We start from the raw sequence: 21,552 nt of genomic DNA on the forward strand, positions 1-21,552 counted from the left end.
TTCCGGGGGGAGGGTTTGAAGATGTGCGTCATGATGTGTTGTGCCTTAATGTGTTTGAATGTCTTTTCTTTATTAAGAAATGTCTATGTATGTAGATATAAAGGAGAAAATCCTATCCAATCCTACGTGAATGACCCGTGCATCTTTTGTTAAGAGAATGACACTTAAGAATTTCCATCCATCCATATAACAGGAGACAAAATACACCCTGAGCAGCTGGAACTGGAAAATACAGTTCATATGAGCACAATAATTGAAAAAAAAGAAATTATCTTTGATGTGAACACGTCTGTGAAGTAATCACTGATGATTCACCATAATACAAATTAAACCGCACCTCTGGTGGTTAAATAAGTGTATTGCAGTTAATATAAGTTGTCACAACTGACAAATTTCACCTTCTGGTCTTGATCAGAGTCTATAGGGTCAGTTCTGACCCACAGGCAGAAAGTTTGGGACCTCTAGGTCTGACGAGAATATTTTTTAAGACAATATTTTAAAAAGAAACTTAAACTTCTCAAGTTGGTATCAACCGAACTATGGTACTCATTCAATATTGTAAGAGACTCAACATTGCAGCACTTAATGAAAAGCCAGATAAAAAGGCTTGAATATCTCACTTAAGGTTTTCCCGAGGTAAGTGAAGTTTTTCATAGCAGATGTCAAACTCAATTCTGGGGTCAAATAGTTTGAGCTTTGGTGGAGCGACAAATGCAATCGTGGCACAATGAACTAATGGCAATTAGAACCATTTCCTTTGTTTCAATGCAAATGCCTACATTCTAAAAATCATTTATTGAACCCTTTGCTTGTGAACAAGAATAATGGCTTTTGTGTGGGTTCATCATTCACGTGTTAAAATTAAGATTTAGAATGACAAAACATTTCCACATCTGTGCACAAATCCTGACAACCTGAACCAACCACCATAAAAATGAAAGAAGATACATGGGAACAAGGTTTATCCCTCTGCCTAGTAAATGTATACCTTGGTGTTGGCGGTGCATGAAGTGACCAATGTTTTAATGGGCCATGAGATTTGTTCTTATAGCTGCATTCTTCATGGTGCAATTTACAATCACAGGTTAATTTGCTCATTAAACTTGGCAGTTTCCTGCAGGCTGTATGTTTGACACCTGTTTTAGTCTTCACTTTTCTACCAGGACACATGCAACCTCTCAGAAAACACATCAGTAAATTACAAACCTTTGACTTTTGGGGAGATTCTCTCCAGTTTCGAATGTTCAAACATCTCATGAGGCCAATGCTTAGTACTTCAAACTAAATTCATGTTTTTACTTTGCAAAATATTTCCCAAGATGATTAAAAATGGGTAGATGTTTAACAAAACAAAGCAAATGAGCCACTTTTATTTCCACGATTTATTTACATCTCATTTCTTGGCTTTGAAGTATTCTTCAACGACATCCTTGGCTTGAGATTCTTTGCCATAATCCTGTTGATGACAAACAGTTTGGGGTGAGAGGGCAAGTTAAAGTTCCAGGAGTTGGACAATGAAAACCCCCCAATGTGCAGATTCTCATATTTTCAGTAGTGTCTACAGGTACGCCACGGATTGCTCTTTATACTTTTATATTGAGTAAACAGTGCAGACAACTTGTACAAACTAAAGTTAAAGGGGATGAACTGCAGTTTGTAGCCATTCTCAGGGGCCCCGGTCGCCACTGGTAGACAACGGGGCTCGTACCCTGGCCGTCGTCTAGCCAGGATGTATAAACAGCTGCATGGCACGAGGCACAGCACCTGCACTTGTCTGGCATTTGTACTTTCACAATGTAACCTCTACATCTCCCGTTTCACTGCAAATCTTCCAAGAAATCAGCCCACTTTGTACAACAGCAACAAATAAAGCCAACGGGTGTTTGTTTACCTTGACAACGACGCAGCTGCAGCCCACGACTTTACGGGGTTTCCCCTCGCGATCGATCTTGCATAGACCGACCCACTCACCGAGCTTCTTGTTGTCGTCAACCTAGAAGGTACACTGCATTTTAGATGGCGCAAAGGGACATGGGAACCAACAGCGATTAAATTCAAAACATTTGAAATGAAGCTGACATGAAGTACTCTGCTGTATCTCAGACAGAAATTGGGTAACATAGGCAATCTCCTCACAGTGTTCAGTAGAGGGAGCCAAAATATCATCAGCGAAACAGCCGTACAAACACCATCAGCTCCAATTGTACAAAGTCGACAAGGATTTCTGAATCGTTCGTTCACGAGATCCCCGACTCCCGGTGATGCAGACGCTTTACCTTGATCAGGTTGATCTGATGCTCGGCGCAGAGGGCCTCGATCAGCTTCACGTACACTGCCTCATCGCAGTTGGCAGCAAGGACACAGAGATGGGCCTGACGCCTGGAAAAAACACAAATCCAGCAGCAGGTTAGTCCAAATCCACCTTCGATTTCACAGCTCAAAGCACGCAATAACCATGACGACAAACTCACTTGTCCAGGGCCTTGGTGGCCTCACGGATGCCACGGGCAAGGCCATCGTGGATGAGTGCGGTCTTGAGCACTTCAGGGAGAGCAGTGTTGACATCCATCACACCTCCGGCAGCGATGCTATCCACAAAGACAGAAAAAGACTTTACATTTGGAGAACAACCGGGGCAGATAACCCTGCGTTTTCCAGTTGAGCTTCCGGCAGGTCAGATGGTGGATCTCACTCATTGTAGAGTGAAGGGGTATCCGACAAAAGAAAGGAAATCATCACTTGTGGCCCGGAGAGCTCACCTATAACCCTTAATTCAATTTACCAAAGCACAGTTTGTTACTTGTGCATTGCTCACATTTCAGTACAGAACCATTTCTGGTGTTGATAAAAGAAAACATAGAAAATACAAATGCACCAAATGCTTTACACTTTGAAAGACAATAGGCTGAACCCAGTAGCTTATTTATGCCTTAGTTATAAACTCAATGTAATCACCTACAACATGTTTCGATTGAGACAAACCTCAACCTCCTAACAACAGACCCCTACTGGCTGCCCCAAACCACTCATGATGCACATGTGGTTTAAATGTGCATCCATCTCTCAACAATATAAATTCAACATAAGAAACTTCATTGGAGAGAGAAATAACTTTCTAAAAGCATGTAATTTATTAAGTTACAAGTAATGTCAAAGTAGTAGTTGGCAAAACCAATTTTGAACAATGTAATGCACTAGCTAGGTGCATGTAGCATGCTATGCCTCAGTATGGAGACATGCTGGATTGTGATCATTGGCTTCATGGAGTTTATGGTGTGCAGTTAGTTCACGTTACTGTCACAATCTGGCGTCATATTTGCACATATTTCAAGATTGTCCAGATAGTCCAAGACTTCTGATACCTTAACGTGAACCCGCGCTTCAGCTAAGCAAAGTAGCCACTTGCCATAGGGGGTAATCCGGTATACAAACACTACGTTACGCACACCCGACACAAACAACGCTAAAGTTCACACAACCATAGTCATCTTCAACAGAGCAATTTCTCCTGAGTTTGATAAATCACGAGTTTCGAGCCGAACTGGCCAGCGTCGCACTCACCCTTCCTCGGCCATTGTGGTTTTAGATGGATGGCGAACTTAAAGATCTGCAATAAAGCAAAGATACAACGGGGAGGTTATTGTACATTGTAAATATCGTGTTGCGATACATTGGTGTAGTCGGATGGTTGAGTTATGATTCGGATTGAGTTTAGTTAGGATTAGATGAGAAGAAACGCACCCTGTCCTCCTGTCGGGAAGCGGTTAAAGAGGACGTCATAATCCTGCGACACTGATTTTATACCAGCAGGCCCCAACAGGGCCGCACAGTGGCGCCCGATCTTTTGCCTGTTGTAATCACACCATACTGGACACCATCGCTATAAACACAAATATAAACAAAAATAGTTTTCTATAGACGCTGGACACACACGCGCACACACGTACACACACGCATGTCCAAGTTGTCCACCATCTTTAAAAAAGAAAAGTTCTAAAACTTGTATTCACACACAACATATGCAGTGTTTTGCTCTTTTAAATAGTAATTTTCTATACTTTGGCCTTTCCTTGAAACTTGAATAATCATTTCTCTCTGTGGAAAAGGCAAGGCCAATTTATTTATATAGCAACATTCAGACATAAGACAATCCACAGTGTTTCACAACAAAACCAAATATATACATTAAAGCAAAGCAATTGAGAATCCCAACTCATTAAGGTGATGCAAAATGTGAATACAAAGTGAGTCAGAATAGCACAAAAAAAACTATAATTAAGGTAGAAATGAATCCAAATGAAGGTAATAAAATAAGTAAAATCTATTGTTCAAAGGAAAAATCTTAATATTGTTTTAAGTCTTGATTTACAGTAAAAGAAGTAACGTTGTCAACAGTCCTCAAGCGTTCAGGAAGTTTGTGCCACAGAAAAGAAACGTAGGAAGTAAAAGTTACTTAACCTTGTTTTTCTGACTCAGGGAATACTTAGTCATCCTCTTCCCAAGGACCTCTGGGTCTTTTGGATGTTTCATATTGTACAAGTAAATCTGTGATGTATTTAAAGCTTTATCGACAACAAGTAAGATTTTAAAGTTGATCCTGTGACAAAGACTCTGTGGACAGCTTATGGCCCTTTACTATGCCACATTTGCATCAATTTGTGTGTTGTGTTTTCTTTCTTTCTCTTTTCTTTTTTTAATGAGTGATTGTGCATTTCTTTGTTGATGGTTTATTATCCCCTCACACGTCACCAGACAAGCTCTCACTCAAGATCCCTTGATACTTTATTCCATTATAGTCAGTTTAGTAATCATGGTGTTACTTTTGTTCAAGTTTACTGTAATACTTAGTTTGTCATAATTTGTCCCAACTGCCAAGTGAACCGGTAACGGAAAATGATTCATGCTTTTAATACATAGTTTAATACATATTACTGCATTGTTCTCAAATTTAGATTATTCAAAGGTATTTCTGTTAAAGTTTTATCCCATCAATTGGCATAACTTTCACAAATACCTTGACAAGACTACTTGTTTGAGTAAAGAAACTATCATGTTCAACGTCCAGTTCCAAAACCTCGTCCCTCTAAAGTGCAAGTGGAAAAAACACATACTTGATAAAACCAAATTAGGATTTTATTTGAGCAGTTGAAGCATCTTCCATCAAAGACATAGCAATATGAATTCACTCAGTTCTGAATTGAGTGGCTGTTCATGTAGTCAGTTTTCTGACATGATTCAGTTTCCCGCAGAGCTTGTCATCATTTTAGAGTTTGAGGAACTTCTCCAGTTGCTCCATTTCGACTGCCTCCTCAAATGCAGCGAAGTCCTGAAAGATACACAAAGATTATTAATGAGATATTCTTGGAGAAACTGTTTTAAAAAAAAGTAGGGAAAAAATGCAAGTTCTACTTATTTGAGATGTTTTTCAACACATTTTGTAAGAAGTTATATTGATTGTTCAATCATTTATCCATTGTATTGTTATACAAGATATAGAGAATGCTTTACATTTATTAAAAACATTGATTTGACAGCTAACTATATAACAAAATATATCAATAGAATACAATTTGATTGTTGAGCAAAGATGTCCCTCAGAAAACAGACATAATGAAGGCTCATCAGGAGACACATTTGAGTGAAATTATGTCATGACTTGTGGAAGCGAATGAGTTAAAGGATTTATGTAATGTGGCCACATGGGGATGTAGCGATTAGCAGGAGAATTCTGTGTGGAGCTTGCATGTTCTCCAACCCAGCGTGTTTTCTTCCACGAGTGTATGTGTGTGTGTGTGTGTGTGTGTGTGTGTGTGTGTGTGTGTGTGTGTGTGTGTGTGTGTGTGTGTGTGTGTGTGTGTGTGTGTGTGTGTGTGTGTGTGTGTGTGTGTGTGTGTGTGTGTGTGTGTGTGTGTGTGTGTGTGTGTGCGTGTGTGTGTGTGTGTGAAGCGGGTGTGTGTGAAGAGGGTGTGTGTGAAGAGGGTGTGATCTGGGACTGCTCATGCATGAGTTAAAACCCGTTGCCAATGGGCATCTACTACTATATACAACTATGGATTATGAGGTTATTCAAATTAGTGGGAATGTTACTGTTCATTTATCCACATCTGAAACAATTATGTTTTTATTTCAAGTGCGAAAGCAAGTTTATTCATGATTAACGTATGTCCACAAATGTAATTTAGAAAAAATATTCCACGGTGTCATTTCGTTTGATGATTATTGTGCAAAACTCACTCCACAGTAGACCTCTCCGTTGCATATCTGTGGTGGCATTGCAGCTGTGTTCCCAGCTAATTTCCTCATTAATTCTTTATCAGAAGAGTCCTGTGAAATATCCGTCTTTATGTGGAAAATATTCTTTGATTCCAGGATAGAAAAAAGCCTGTCTTGGTTCTTTTTTAACTGGGGGGAAAAGAAAAAAAAAAAAGATTTGTTCTGAGGAACATGACATTCAGTTGCTCTGGTCTGACAATCGTGGAATGTTTTGCAATGACATTTACATGATTTCCGACAAAAAACTGCATGGATGCATACGGAAGTTCACTGTGGCAAAGACCGAACAAAACGCTTAATGATTTGTGAATGTCAGCTGTCTGTCTAAACATTTGTCTTGAAGCAAAAGAATTACAAACTGTACCGTCATGGAGCCGCTCACGCTGGTGAAAAACACAGTCAGTGGCATATCTGCTATTTCTATACTCCGAGGGTTAGAGAGAGAAACAGTTTGACGGCAGTGCAAAGAGGAGTGGAGCGACAGAAAACCTTCCAGTATCTTAAATGCGGATATGCACTTTGGAGACAAGGTGAGCAGGTTTGGACAAAGCTTACCTGCACAGACACACCCATGTGTCAGAATGCCATTCCTGTTGGGGCCTGCCTGTTTGGAACTTCTACTCTGTGTGTGTGTGTGTGTGTGTGTGTGTGTGTGTGTGTGTGTGTGTGTGTGTGTGTGTGTGTGTGTGTGTGTGTGTGTGTGTGTGTGTGTGTGTGTGTGTGTGTGTGTGTGTGTGTGCGCGCGCGCGCACACACACACTTTGTTATCCCAGTCATCCACTTTAATGTCACTATCTTTAAAATTGCAACCACCCTTTTCTTATTTACCATAAACTCGCATTTTAGCCAGTTAACTTTACCAGCCAACACAGTGAAGATCAGTAAATCTATGCTTTCAAGCAAGAAAGGGATATAGGTAGTCATACTTTATACAACAGGTATACAAAGCTTTATTTCATGAGTTATTTCATATTGATCCTACAACTAAATAACCACATAGGGAGGTTTAAAGCCTAATAATGACTTGACTCCATTTCCTGGATGTGGAACTTCATAAGGTTTGCTCCTTTGCAGGCAATGTAACAGAAGCCATGGTGCAATTACTATGTGGTCTGTTCCATTTATGTGACTCATTGGTGTACAACAACAAACTGCCACGCTGTCATTTTACGATGTTTGCTGGGATTTGATCCATGCCACAACATGTTGTGTATTGAATGTCAAGTATTGAACATTTCCTTTGATAAACACTAAACTTAATAAAATAATGGACAAGCCTGTCATAAATCTATTCAAGAGTAAAACCATCTATAATTTGAGCTTGTCAAAATGTCTCTTCGTGTTCTGTCTCTATAATTATGAGAGTGCTCATCTCAAGGCCAGCACTGCCTCTTTAATATCCTGAATGAAAATCCACCCATGTGGAATATTTACAATATTATTCATCTGATCCCGGGTTAGTGTCATTACTTTATTTGTTTGTAATCACCTTATGGAATTTAGAATGCGTAACTTCAATGTAATGGAAAAATCTTACACATTATGAAGTGAAAACTGGGTCAAATACTTGCCAGTATGAAAGCTGATGTAAGAAACATATGTTTATTGATCAGGAGCTACATACACCAAAAAAACATAAAACAAAACAAAAAAAATGAACTAAATTATTATCACGATGATGCTCCCATCATTTCAGCTGGTCTTCCAACCTTAGTTCTATGATTGTCATAAACGTCGGGCTAAAACCAGTTAATCAAGACCATGAAATGCAACAGAACTGTAAATATGAAACACATACGGGTGCAAGTGAGATGTAGCAACAGCAGCACTCCATCAGTAAGACACATTTAAGCTTGTAGTCCTATTGGTTTAGTCAAAGCTTCAAAGAATGATGAAGAAAAGTGTCAGGGGGACGACAACCTATCATATACAATACATATCATTAGAGGTTTAATTACTGGAATTAACTCATAACATAAACTACATCTGAATAGGGAAACACAAAGTCTGTACATTTGCTAATTATCTGTTTGTAAAGACACTTGAAATGCAGCCACTGAGTGTGGTTTGGCGTCCTAAAGAGCAATGCAACACCCACTGAAATGAAACACAAGCCTTGTTTTTGCTGATTGGCAGTAAAATAACTTCTCACTTCAGCCTCTTACCGCACTGTACTGCTTGTTAAATTCTGCAAAATCACGTCACTGAAATTGCTAAATGAGCTGTGGTGTTATCAGGAAAGGACCAGAGGTTCAAGCTCGTAACACACTTTCCCAGCCAGGTCTTCAGGGTCCTGCTCCACTGCGTTTTCAGGATCCCCTGTCTCGTCTGCGGGTTTGTCTTCATAGGTGTGACTAAGTCCACGATCATATATGGGGTTGTTGCGATTCCTAAAGCAGATACGGAGAGTCATGAGAGGATTTTCACTCATAGATGTTTGAATAAGTAACGATCAAGATGATGCTCCTCATTTTCTACCTTAGATCAAGTGCTCCATTGCCTCTGTCTTCCGTATCTTGTTTTATTGCTCCTCCAAACCTGTTGCTGAACTGCACCATAACACCTGAGAAGAAAACACGACATCATTATAACATCAACTCAACACATTTAAATACAGTAATTCATAATATCCCATACGTGTCTTACCAGAACCCCTAAATCTCCTTCTCCAGACAAAGATGCCAACAGCTAACAGGACCAGCAATAATATAAGCACTACCACAATCCCAGTGACAGCTGACGAGGATGAGGCTGCCGCTGGAATTCAAAAATGACATAAAGTCAGCAAACAAAACAAACAAACAAACAAAATAAATAAGAGCTATAATAGGATTCTTTGGTCTTTGGGTCTTACAGATTACGGTGACTTCAAGTATCTTTGAAGGAGCAGAGCGAAAAGACATGCTGGAGACGTTGATACCGTAGACGCAGGTATACAGTCCCTGGTGTTTGTAATCCATTGAGGGGAATTCAAAGCTTGCTGTGTAGAACAGCATGTGGCCAAATGATGGCTTTGCTTCCATAGTGCTTATGTTTGACTTTGTCAGGTAGAAGAAACCTCCGGGGTATCTGGAATGTGTGGAGCAAGTGACGGACAAAGTGTTGCCTTTGGTGACCGACACTCTGTCGGGACTGTAGACCACCATGGCATGAGGGGAGGTCAGAGTGATGCTGGGCTTCTCCAGTTTCACTGCAGAATCGGGAACAATTTTCAAAAACACACGCAGAATTAGATTTAAAATATTTATGGATATATTTTGGGATTGTATGTAAAAAAACATTTCCATATGCAACTGAACAGGAAACTATGGAGTGAATCACCTGTGACGGAGAGATCAACAGTGTTTCCTTGAGGATAATAAATGACTCGGTCAGCTACCTTCTTGTGATATTCACAAAAGTAAGAGCCCTTTTGGTCGAAGTTCACCGCAGGGAAAGCGAAGGTCACAGCTTCATGTTCAGTGAACTTCTCCTTTGTGAAAGTGCCTTGGATGGTTTTCAGGACGAAAGTTCCCCCCAAGTGCTCCGATAATACCGTGCATGTGATTTCCACTTTGTCACCCCAGTTCACGTCACTGCCAGGACTTATTGTGATTTGGGGTTTCTCCAGAGCACCTGAAAAAGGTCACACGTGGCCAAAAGTTTTTTTTTTTTTATGAGATCCAACACATCATCGCTGGCACTTACACGATCGGTCGTCTCATCCCCTTACCTATACAGATGACACTAGCGTCTTCACCATGGCCGCAGTTGTTTTCTCCAAATTGAGGGTGTGTGCAGTGTGCGAGCGCAGACTCCTGGCCTGAGCATTCCATGTTGTCCAGCCAGATTGGACCAGTGCCTTTGCCAAAGTGCGCACTGTGAGGGGCCGAAATAGCGTGACCGCAACCAAGTTGACTGCACACCACATCGGCATCACTCATGTCCCAATCATCATCACACACGGTTCCCCACTCTCCTTTGTAGAAGATCTCCACTCTGCCGGAGCATTGACTTGTGCCGCTGACCAATCGAATCTGTGCTGCATATTGATGAATGAGAAATGTTTAGCACCAATGCAAAAGACAGTCTTAGAGACAAGCATTTATTGTGATGTGTCTTTCTTTGTGTTTCTTTTGTTTATTTACTGTTATTTCCTTTTTTTCTCTCCTTTAAATAAAACCTAATTTACTTGGTTATTGATCCTGTCCTGACTTTGCCGGAAATTTTCTTTTTGACTACAGGTAATCTTTCATTCAGTCTACTCCACCGCCGTTATGAAAGTTGTTGTTTTGATGTCTTGTCATGACAATGGGAAAACTCATTTTACAATTTCAAACATCTGATATATGTTTTTATGTCAGACAGTGACTCCACGAAGTATCTCAAGGAGTTGTTGAAAAACACTGATAAAAATAAGGGACCTTCAGTTGTTTATGACTAAAGTTAGTAAATACATTTTTCCTTGATTTTGCCACAATCCAACTCCAGAAACAGCTCTGAACTAAACCGCCTGTACCACTTTTTCAAAGTTTCTCACTATAACACTTCCACAATCTGTCGATGAAGTCTCACAAAAGCTCTTGATGCTTTCAAGCAAACAAAACAAGAACAATATATTGTATTGATTCCATGCGAGATGACTTACACGTGCGGTAACATTTCCAGATTATTACGTTGATGTGGCTGGATCAGTATTTCTACTTTTTTATAAGCCAAACGTAAACGCTTAGAGTATGACCATGTTTGATTAAATGCATGTGAGAAAGTGAGAGTTTTGAAAAGTGACTCTGAACGGCTTTACCTGCACAGACAACACCAGCATCATGTTCATGGCTGCACTTTGATGGACTGAAACCATTACGTGAGCATTGCTTCAGAAAAGTGGTGTTTCCAAAACAAGCTTGATTGGCTTCCGCAACAGGTCCTTTGCCCGGGCCAAAGTGGGCGGCACCGGGAGCGGTGAAGGCTTTTCCACACTCCAGTATATCACACACCACCTCGGCTTTACTTAAGGTCCAGTCTGTGTCGCACACTGTGTGCCACACTTCACCGTGGCGTACCTCCACTCTTCCAGAGCAGTCATCTTTGCCATTTGCCAGCCGAGTCTCCAAGCTTCCTGTGAAAGTCAAAATGAACCACAAGTGCAGTCATGGATAAGGTACAAAAATCTAACTTCCTACTGAATTAAACCCTTTCTTTTTTTTTTCTCTTTTTACCTGCACAGACAACACCAGCGACTGAGGTGGTGTTGCAAGTTTTGTCTACGTATGGACTTTGATGACACTGAGCCAGTGTTGACTCCGTTCCACTACATTCAATTTGGTCAAGCCAGGTATGCCCCGTGCCTTGACCGTATTCCACCATTTTGGTGATTTTGTGGGCCCTTCCGCAGTCCATCTGTTGACACACCACTGTAGCGTCAACTATGTCCCAGGATTCACTACACACAGTTCCCCACCGGCCTTTATCATAAAACTCCACTCTTCCAATACAGCGGCTGGGCCCGGCAGTCAACTTCACATTACCTGAAAAGTGACAATTGAGAATTCATTGCAAACAGAATCTACATTTTGACTTCTATCCCAGTGACAGATGTCCTAAAAAGAAAAATGAAATCTGCTCTTACCTGAACATTTGATGGACACCTCTGAAATGTGAACTGGCCTGTTGTACTCTCTCAGTGTACACTGTGTGAGAGCGTTCTCCCTACCGGAACAAGTGATCTTATAGCCTCTCTGGGTTCCGACTTCACCAAATGATCCTGAGAACTGGACGGGATCGCCACAGTTCATCTCTCTGCAAACCACTGCTGCTTCATTAGTTCCCCACTCGATATTGAATGCTGGGAACCAGTGGCCCCCGTGGTTGTACTCCACCCTGCCTGAGCATTGATCTGTTCCATTGATCAATCTTATAGTAGCTGGAAAACAAAGTTAAGAGAATAAATACACAATTTTCAGGTTGGATTTGTTTGAAAGGAATGTCTATACAAGATGAAATGTGACCATTTAACAGTGAGCATTTTTTATTTCTTGATAATCATCCATAAATTTAAAACTCGGAGCCACTGAAAACACAACTTTTTGAAAACCGATCCCAATGTGTAACTTTCTGAAAATGCTTCTGCTCCATCTTCGGGGAAATGCAACTTTTCTGAAACTCTGCTACTGCGCCATGCACACCACGGCCATAGTAAACGCTTCTGTTGCACATGCTTGAGTCGATGGACAATAACAACATTGTGAGCCTCCAGAGTGTCATGACTCCCAGTTCATATTCTCCTGAGACTTGGTAGGTTTATAGTTGAGTCACCCGTAATACAACCGCACTTCTGTCGTCTGTCCATACAAATGTCTGTGTATTCGCCTTTGTTAATGTTTATACCCTCTCGTTCTCGACATGTGTGCACGTGAGGGTTTCTTTACAAAAACAAACAACAGCACCCACTAGTGGCTCTACAGGAATAACTACATAGGGGTCAGCGAGGTGTAAACAGGCATTGTTTTCAAAATGTTGCAGCGAAAACACAAATCTTTTCCGAAACACAAATGCAAAAATGATGCGCAAAAACAGGGAGAAAAACAGTAAAGCCATGCATAAAAATCTGTTTCGGAGCTACTATGCCTACTAAGCCTCTAGGCGTCAGTGTTACGAGAAGCATAAAGCATAAAGCTTTCGCTCCTCGACAAAATGGAGCAGAGGTGAGCAGAGGTGATCGTAAACACAAACAATGCTTTAACAGCATACGCTGCCATCACAAGAGTCAAACTGTAAACACAGGTCGCACATATATGACGCTGTTGATGACGCTCTTGTTGCAGACTGATGCAGACGTTAAACTCCGTCTCACCCCGAGCGTCTCCATGCAAATGGAAAAGAGATTTTTTTCCAAATCTCCACTTTGACCGTAGTTTTCAGACATTTTCACATTTCACTTTAGCTTTGTGTCAACCAAAGACTAAAACCCATTGAGATATCACATTGTTTGCTACGTGTAAATGGGCCCCGAGAAGCCACTTTGTGAAATAACACCAAAGAAGAATAAATGAGAGGATACCTGAACAGATGACACCCGCGTCTTCGCCATGACCACAGTTGTTCTCTCCAAAGGAACTACGTCGGCAGTGCATAAGGGATGTCTCATTGCCGAAGCAGTTGACATCGTCCATCCAAATGTCTCCATTGGCTTGACCAAAGAAAGCTCCGGATTTGGCCGTCTGGGCCGTTCCACAATCCATGGCTCGGCACACTACCTGAGCGTCTCTGATGTCCCAGTCATCGTCACACACCGATCCCCACGCACCGTCATGTAGAACCTCCACTCGGCCGGAGCAACGGTCGGTGCCATTAGCAAGCCTCAGCGGTGGAATACCTGTAAATATGTCCACTCATGTTCAAAGTGCCTACAGACTGGAGTGTTGATATAGCATATCATTCAATTATTTTTCCAGACCATGTGAAACCGATATGTTTTCTATCATTTACTACAAATTAAATGGATTTTGGAAAAAACAAAAAAAAGAAAAACATGAATTGCCAAATGTCTTCATTTTGGTTTATTACCACTTCCTGTGGACTTCAGGTTGTGCTATGTAAACAGAATATCTTACCTGCACATGAAACTGAAACACCTTTACATGCCCCTCTGTTCAGTTCAAGTCCACACTGGCTGATAGAACTTGCATCAGATGAGCATCGACTTATATACCCAGTCAGATCGCTGTCACCGTAGTTGAAAGATTCCTGGTTGTTCTTGGCATTACCACAATGGATTTCTTTACAGATGATTGTCGCCTCTCTTTGGCCCCAGTTGCTATTGCATATTTTCCCCCATCCGTTATTGTGGTACACTTCAAGTTTGCCGGAGCAGCTGTCAGGCCCTTTGACTAACTTGATGTTCTCTGGAGGGCAAGAGTAGGAAAAAAAAGAAGAAGAAATGACTGCAATTCAACAAAAGCCATGCAGTCTTTGGAGCAACAGACAGAGTCCAGTATGTGATACCTGAGCACACGATGCCAGCGTCTTCATTATGGTCACAGTCGTTCGCTCCAAAGCCTCTATGTGGACAGTCCGCAAGGGCCTTCTCGTGGCCAATGCACTCAACGTCATCCATCCAGACCTGGTCAGTGCCTCTGCCAAAGTAAGCCCTGTACTTGACTTCCAGGGCGTTCCCACAGCTCAGCTCTCGACATGCGACATTTGCTTCGGGCATCCCCCACCTATCGTCGCAAATTGTCCCCCACTGGCCTTCATGGTAGACCTCCACTCGGCCGGAGCACCTGTGGGTCCCATTCACGAGCCGAAGTGGTTTATTGTCTGCCAGGGTGGAGGGGGAGAAAATCAAATTGGGGGAGTGTTTATTTACCGGCTACTCCAGGAGTGTATTAAATAACAGTAACAGGCTACAGAGCTCAGCCAAAGTGCACGTGTGTGTATTTGAGGCTTACTTGCACAGACTACAGTAGCGTCAGCACAACTTTCTTTGGCATCTTCGAGCGTGCACTGTGCAATGCTGGTCTCATTTCCAAAGCAGTTGGCTTTGACTCCCATGCGGTTCTGTGCCTGTCCGAAATTTGGTGACACCTCTTGGACGAGCGGAGTGCCGCAGTTGATTTCTCGGCAGAGCACCGCAGACTCTTCTTTGCCCCAGTCGCTGCCGCAGGCTCCTTTCCAGCGGCCCGTGTTGAAGATTTCCACCCTGCCGTTACATCGATTGCTTCCATTGACCAAACGCAGAGATTCTGCAAATTATAAAAGTGAAAAATGTCTCAGGTAACATAACTCCACACGCAAGTCCTACTCAGGTTCTCATTTCTGCCTTCCCTCCCATTTCCCTCTCAAGACCACTGCTTTGTCTCGTTTTCTCACTGGCAGACAGGAGGAGATTTCACTTCATGTCATTTGATTGACCAATAACTGAGAGCCCTCTGGTGATGGACGGAAATGACAGTAGTTTTGGCATAGCACAATAAATCCCTCTCATGAATCACAATTGCAACATTTTATGTTGATCAGTTTTATCTAGTTTGTATTGCTCATGCATCTCACTCTGTTTCATCCTTTGTCCTTCTCCATATTCTAGCACGGATTTGTCACTTTGCCTTTAAATACATGACACCCATTGAGGTGTGAGTTTAAAGAAGCTTGAAACCTATGTGTCTTAAATGGAGTCAATGGAGTAAAATTATGAGCAGCACTCCCTTATTAAAAATGAGAATAATCTGCAAAGAGTCACTTTGCCCTATTATTCATGCAGTGGGAACAAAACTACATTGGACATACTGTCTGCACAAGAGTCTGCAGGTCAGATGATCATATTTTCTAAAAAGTCTAATCTCAAGCTCTATCAAAGTATGAATCATGGAGACACATAGACACACGTGACTGTATATTTGTGTTTTACCAAATAGCCAAAGATCTGCCTCATGCAAAAACAAAGGCTCTCTCTCCATCTGTTGAACTTCTGGATGATACTTTAAAATTAATTACATAAATATGGGTTCTGTCAGGGTACAGTTGATAAAACTACTGCATTAAAAAGTCTGTATATTTCCCTAAGAACTACATTTTTGAGCTACACTTTGTTTTGAGTTGATGAGGAGAGAAAAATAACTCCTGAACCTTGGACTTTACATTTGCAGCAACACAACGACCTGGCGCTGCCAGCACAAAGAGGAGGGCAACAAGCAGTTAACTGACAGTCAGAGAAACTGGTCATGTGAACACATGAATCATCAATATGACCGGTTACAATAAATGCCGTGTTGGCAGTTTTTCCACCTAAGATGTACTTCCTAATTTCTTTGGACAGTTCCACTTTTCACTGAAAACAACCTTGTAATGCAAGTTACAGAGAATTTAGGATGTTTTGCTCCTCACGACAAAACATTTGATGAAAATACAAGTTCCCCAGCAATCACTAATCCTGCAAGTCTCCTAAGAGCTGGAACCAAAATGTTAGAGGCCACTCCTAAACCATTCATATATTTCACATATTGGGTTTTTTCATATCATTTGTTTGATCTAAATAATAATCATATGCATATTAAAAGCTACTATTAGGACATGGGTGGATCGCTTATTTCAGAATTTTAAGCAAAATATTTCCTGGTTCTTTTAAGCTATGGTTTCTGCTCTGCAGGTCATTTATCTGCTAAAGGCAATTCTATTTCACTTTTCTCTTTTTAAAACAAGCAAATACATGCCCAAGTCTTGTTTATTAAAAAGTACCATGCAACAATGTTTCTCATTTTAATCCAAACTGACTTTTTTTGCAGCATAACCATCAGCTTTGACTGATAAAAGAAACCCACAAATACAAAAACTGTTCATTAATTAAAAAAAAAAAAATTATAATTTTAATGCAAATGTGAACGAAATATCAACAATTAGATTAAACCCTACCTGAACAAATGACGCCGGCATCTTCAGTGTGGCCGCAGTTGTTCACACCTATTGCTTTCTGTGGACACTGGAGAATGGAGGTTTCATTCCCAACACATTGAACGTCATCCAGCAAAATCTGATTCTTCCCCTCTCCAAAGAAGGCATTCTTTTTGGCCTCGATGACAGTGCCGCAGTTTAACTCCCGGCACACCACATCAGCATTGGAGATGGTCCAGTGGTCGTCACACACGGTCCCCCACGAGTTACTGTGGAAAACCTCGACCCTGCCGGCACATCGCGACGGCCCGACCAGCCGAATGGACGCGGACTCTGCAAAATGAAAGAACGTACGACAGTAAAGCAAAGTGCACCACTTGAATTGAAGCACGACGGCTTAAACCTGAAGAGATTTCACAAAAAAACAAACTATAAATTGAACTCACTGACCTGCAAGCGCCAGCAAGCTCAGTTGAACTACAGCAGAAAATGCAGAGTTAAAAAGTTGGTCATGACATTGAAAACGATTACCTTTAACATAATGCACGGGAGCATAGCTATAATTTTTTCCAATTCATTAGTTCCAATTAACTTGCTTTTGTCAACTGTATCTAAAATTCTAGCACATTTTTGCTTATCTTTTCTCATTTGTGACTTACAGAGTGATCGCCAAACTGATTATGTGGATACGGGCCACTCCACGTGTAGAATAAAAGTTCATAAGAAGTATACAAAAAAAACCCCAAAAAACTCACCAACTAACAAGTGTAAAACAAAAAGCAGCTTCTCGGAGGAGAGGGTTGTCATATTTGCCTTCAAATGAAGGGAATCACTATAAGAGCAGAAGAAAATGACAAAAACGACATGATTCTTCAAGAAATGTCTTTTTTCTGTGCTTTTATGCCAAAATGTGGTTGATTTCTGTTCGTACCTTTCAGATCCACAAAGTCTGAACAGCTCCTGAAATGTTTCTGAAGTTTAGGTCGAAGGCTCGATCATATCTAAAATGTCAAAAAAGAGGAAAGTCCCAACGCATGGATCCAGTAATTGTTGCAAATAAAGAGGACTGGGTGGACTTGGACAGCAAACTAGACACATGTTGACATTTTGATCAATCATTAAAGACGGAGGATGAAAGGAGATTTTTATCCAAAACTAATGCACAAAAAGACAGACAGACTTGTAAAATGGAAGAAGAAAAAACCTAAATGGTAAAAAAGATCAACAAAACAAAAACATCTAAACGATGAAATATAGTTCATGATTGAAACAATAATTAATGGACTGGTAAAAGTTCCTGCTTTGAAATGTTGCAGTGGGTAAAGAGTCAAAGGGTAAATTTGACCTCCAGTGCTGATGTTCCCTGTCCCTGCTCACTATTGCTGTTTTATTTATTTATTTTTAATCCGTAATTGAAGTGATCATTAAACCACACACACACACACACACACACACACACACACACACACACACACACACACACACACACACACACACACACACACACACACACACACACACACACACACACACACACACACACACACACACACACACACACACACACACACAGAGAGTGTGGTGAAACCTATGCAAACAGGCCATTTTGTTCCTGTACCAGTGTAACCTTTACAAAGGCCCCCCCCAGGAAACTTGGCACAACTTCAGTTCTGTATACAACTCTTGCAGTCGCGCAACTATTTGATCAGCTGAAATTTGTTCAAAATAATAAAAAAAAAAAAAGGTTTTCTCCTTCAAATGACTAAATATTTCCGTCACATAACTCTGGACTTTGCTAAACCAGATTTAAACATTACTGAGGTTATTTACCAACATCCGCTGACTTATGAACGTTTAAATTCATTTTTCTTACCTTAAAAATGGAAGGATTCAATTTTTGGTCATAATTAAAATTAGTCTGTGGAAAGCAATCCCCTGAGTTTGTTCTCTTGCAGAAAACAAACTCTACAGAACCAGTTGTCGTCCCATATCTTGTTTTCTCATCTGGAATTGTGAAATTGTGAGTCCAAAGCAGTTGTATTTGAACAGTTCCTGTCATTGACCAATAAATATTGCTCCCACCCCTCCACCACCTTGTGTCTTCCTGTTGAGAATGTCATGGCAACAAGTTGTTCAAATCACTTCTGCACCTTCTGGAGATGTTTCTCATCAGACACTGAAGAAAGGGTTGTAAGGATATTGTAAACATATCCCAAAAAGTTTTTTTCTTTTTTGCCATTGGAACATACTGATTGTCTTTAGAAGAAAAAAAAAAATCTAATGAGAACATATGGCTCAAATATGTGGAGGCTGTACTTCACATTAAATCATGATATTGCCCAACTTTCTTGTCTATTCAGCATTTTGTGTTGCATTACTTGGACATCCATTTACACAATTTGCCATTTTTTTTTCTTCACTTGCTTCCAGCTATAGTCACGTTTGCTCACACGTGCATGCAGACACTAGTCTTTTATGCAATTAGACACTGATTTAAGCTACTTTTGGTGGGTATTTTGTAAATAATTTTGAAAATGCAAACATCTTATATATTCAAATTTTGGATTTTTGAGGCCACACAGGTCAAGTCAAATATTTTGAGAGGCTTTCAGACTCTCTCCTTAAAAACGTGTCCGCTTTAGAGTAAATGATGATCTGATTGTTCTGATTTTCTGTTTTTAACTTTGAACCTAATTATAATCAGAGGACTGGTCGAACTGAGTGTTGCTGCATGGAGGCGTGGTTTGATAATGATGCTGACATACAAATAAAGAATCAATAAACTTGTTGGACAAATAGTCAGTCACGATTACAGTAGGCCCTATTTAGACTGTGTTTTGAGCCATTTGTTGTATATGTCATTATATAATATATGTGCTATTGCCAGTTCCTATTTAGGTAAGATTTTGACTCATTCCTGTGATATTTAGACACAATCCTATTGTTTCCTGATGACTCAACCGTCACAAATTGACGCAGTACAAATATGAAGGATTACAAGAAGATAAAAGAAATAATATATCCAAGAGATTATTTTCTGACTTCCTTGTACTTCTCTGTATCTCACGTCTTCAACTCAATAATAAAAGAACAATCTTAGAAGAAACTGTTTAGTTAAGCAGCTACGGCGTCTCTTACATCGTATCCTGATATGACGGATTGAAACCAGACACAGTTTGGCAAAAGAAGGTTAAAAAAGACGGCAAAGCAATGAGTACTCAAGCAGCAAAACCTTAAATGATCTAGAAAGCCAATAACTTTACACCCAGCAACCCCGCTCTTGCCATTCATGTCATTATTTTCTACAACCAAGAGGCTGGAAAGGTTTGGAGAGGTCAGCGGGCTCAGCACATATTGATGTCTGGGTAAATCATTACAGGCTCTGAGCTTCACATCAATCTCTGACGGTAAATGACGCTTCAACTCATAAAAAGGCAGCCACCGTGAGCATCTTCTCACAAGCTGGACATCTGAACAGAAGGAGCTTACATTTCCTCACCTGTAGAACAAACGTCCTGCTGACACACTTTTAAATCAGGCTTCAAGCTTTCCCGTAAACAATAGATTTTTGTTATTATCTCAATAAAGCTTTTACTTTATATTCATCATCAGCAATGTTTTCACATATTCCATCGGACAGACTCCTTTGTGACGCCATCTTTTTAAATGGCTTTAATTTTACCCATGTTTTTAATGCTTGTTCATGTTTTGTGTTATTTGTATTGTCTGTGTCTTATCTATTGTATGTAAACTGTGCACTTTTACATCTTATTTATATTTGTACAGCACTTTGGTGTTTTTTTTTAAAGTGCTTTAGGAATAAAATTGCTGCTTGCTTCTGTTCTTTAGATTTTTATTGCATTATTTGTGTGCGTGTCTGTGTGTGTTGCTGGAAGTCTTAATGAAACCATTTGAATATACTTGCCTTGTTTTCAGAGACTATTTATACTGCCACTTAAATGTTGAAAAAGTTCATTTATTTTTCAATTTATTATTAAAGCCAGACCTCTGGGACATCTTGGTTCCACGTGCGAATTTCCAGTTTCAGCAGAAACGGCAACTATCTGTACAAATTAACCAAATTTATGGTGCAAGTTGCAATGATTTGCTGTGTCAAGCCCGTAAAGGTATTGATTGTCTTCAAGTGCTTGGATCATATTGTGCACAAATGTAATATAGGAACATTTTACTGGTAGCATACAGCTATGAAAAATAGCTATGTTGTGTGATCAAAACCAAACAAAAACCCTTGGCCAAAACAGAATACAGCAACTATAAACCAAATCAAAGTAAGAGGTGGAGACGTGCAACATAAAGAACATTTATTCATTTTGTGGTCAAAAACATTTTTAAGTATCATTTCACAAACATTTGCAAGTCATCACATCATTAAACAATGTAAAAGACCAGCAGATAGAGGAATGTAGTCAATGACAGCCGTAAAGTACAATTTGAATTGTATTATTTGTTCACATGATGGCACAACATTTAGGCATGTTTAGCTTGTGAGGGTCGCTTCTCCCGCGAGAGCAAACAAAGGAATTGAACCAAGCACCCATCCATGATGATTTAATGGGAATGTGAGAGAAACATAAAGGATAAAGCTTAGTGTTGTTTAGAATGAGTAAACACAGAATATAGACGAGTCGGGGAAATGAATAGGATGTCTTTGTTCATTCCACACAGTAGAAACCACAAAGAGCAGATTTTTGAATACAAATGCACAATTCATCTATGTATTTTATGGAGTGTGTTTGAAAAGCACCACAATGGCAACCAAGCCCTGCCAAAAGAAAGTCTGGATTAAAAGATAAAGCTGGTGATCATGGTGCAACAAATGCAATGGGGAATCTAGACATGCTCCGTCACCCAATAACCATCAGAAACACTCCAGCGAGTCACATCAGTGTGTTG

At 40.4% G+C, this 21,552-nt stretch overlaps 2 protein-coding genes across 2 annotated transcripts; both read right to left on the reverse strand.

Annotated features, from left to right (window-relative positions):
- Positions 1-1,367: 1,367 nt before the first annotated feature.
- On the reverse strand, positions 1,368-3,780 carry rps12 (ribosomal protein S12; the record flags this gene model as incomplete). Its single annotated transcript, XM_080514481.1, is given in 7 exon segments — positions 1,368-1,456; positions 1,892-1,993; positions 2,277-2,379; positions 2,472-2,588; positions 3,562-3,586; positions 3,589-3,607; positions 3,742-3,780. Coding segments are annotated over 7 exon segments (468 nt in total). The 3' UTR covers positions 1,368-1,393.
- A 4,114-nt stretch (positions 3,781-7,894) lies between these two features.
- Positions 7,895-18,639, reverse strand: LOC308142942 (scavenger receptor cysteine-rich type 1 protein M130-like). The gene is made up of 18 exons (XM_080513562.1): positions 18,512-18,639; positions 17,570-17,639; positions 17,394-17,470; positions 17,089-17,115; positions 16,660-16,971; positions 14,703-14,996; positions 14,257-14,571; positions 13,866-14,156; positions 13,313-13,627; positions 11,882-12,175; positions 11,472-11,780; positions 11,057-11,371; positions 9,986-10,294; positions 9,595-9,888; positions 9,128-9,463; positions 8,920-9,030; positions 8,752-8,836; positions 7,895-8,663 (listed from the first exon to the last, which is right to left on the reverse strand). Exons 3-18 carry the CDS (start codon positions 17,443-17,445, stop codon positions 8,507-8,509), a joined length of 3,816 nt encoding a protein of 1,271 aa, XP_080369688.1. The 5' UTR covers positions 17,446-17,470; positions 17,570-17,639; positions 18,512-18,639; the 3' UTR covers positions 7,895-8,506.
- Positions 18,640-21,552: the final 2,913 nt, after the last annotated feature.

This window comes from Blennius ocellaris, assembly GCF_963422515.1.
Source record: "Blennius ocellaris genome assembly, chromosome: 18".
Taxonomy (NCBI): domain Eukaryota; kingdom Metazoa; phylum Chordata; class Actinopteri; order Blenniiformes; family Blenniidae; genus Blennius; species Blennius ocellaris.

Coding starts and splice junctions, on each gene's coding strand:
- LOC308142942 (XM_080513562.1), bottom strand. CDS start 17,445: ATGACAACCCTCTCCTCCGAGAAGCTGCTTTTTGTTTTACACTTGTTA. Junction 16,972..17,088: donor GAGCTTGCTGGCGCTTGCAG/GTCAGTGAGTTC, acceptor TTCATTTTGCAG/AGTCCGCGTCCATTCGGCTG. Junction 9,464..9,594: donor TGTTGATCTCTCCGTCACAG/GTGATTCACTCC, acceptor CCGATTCTGCAG/TGAAACTGGAGAAGCCCAGC.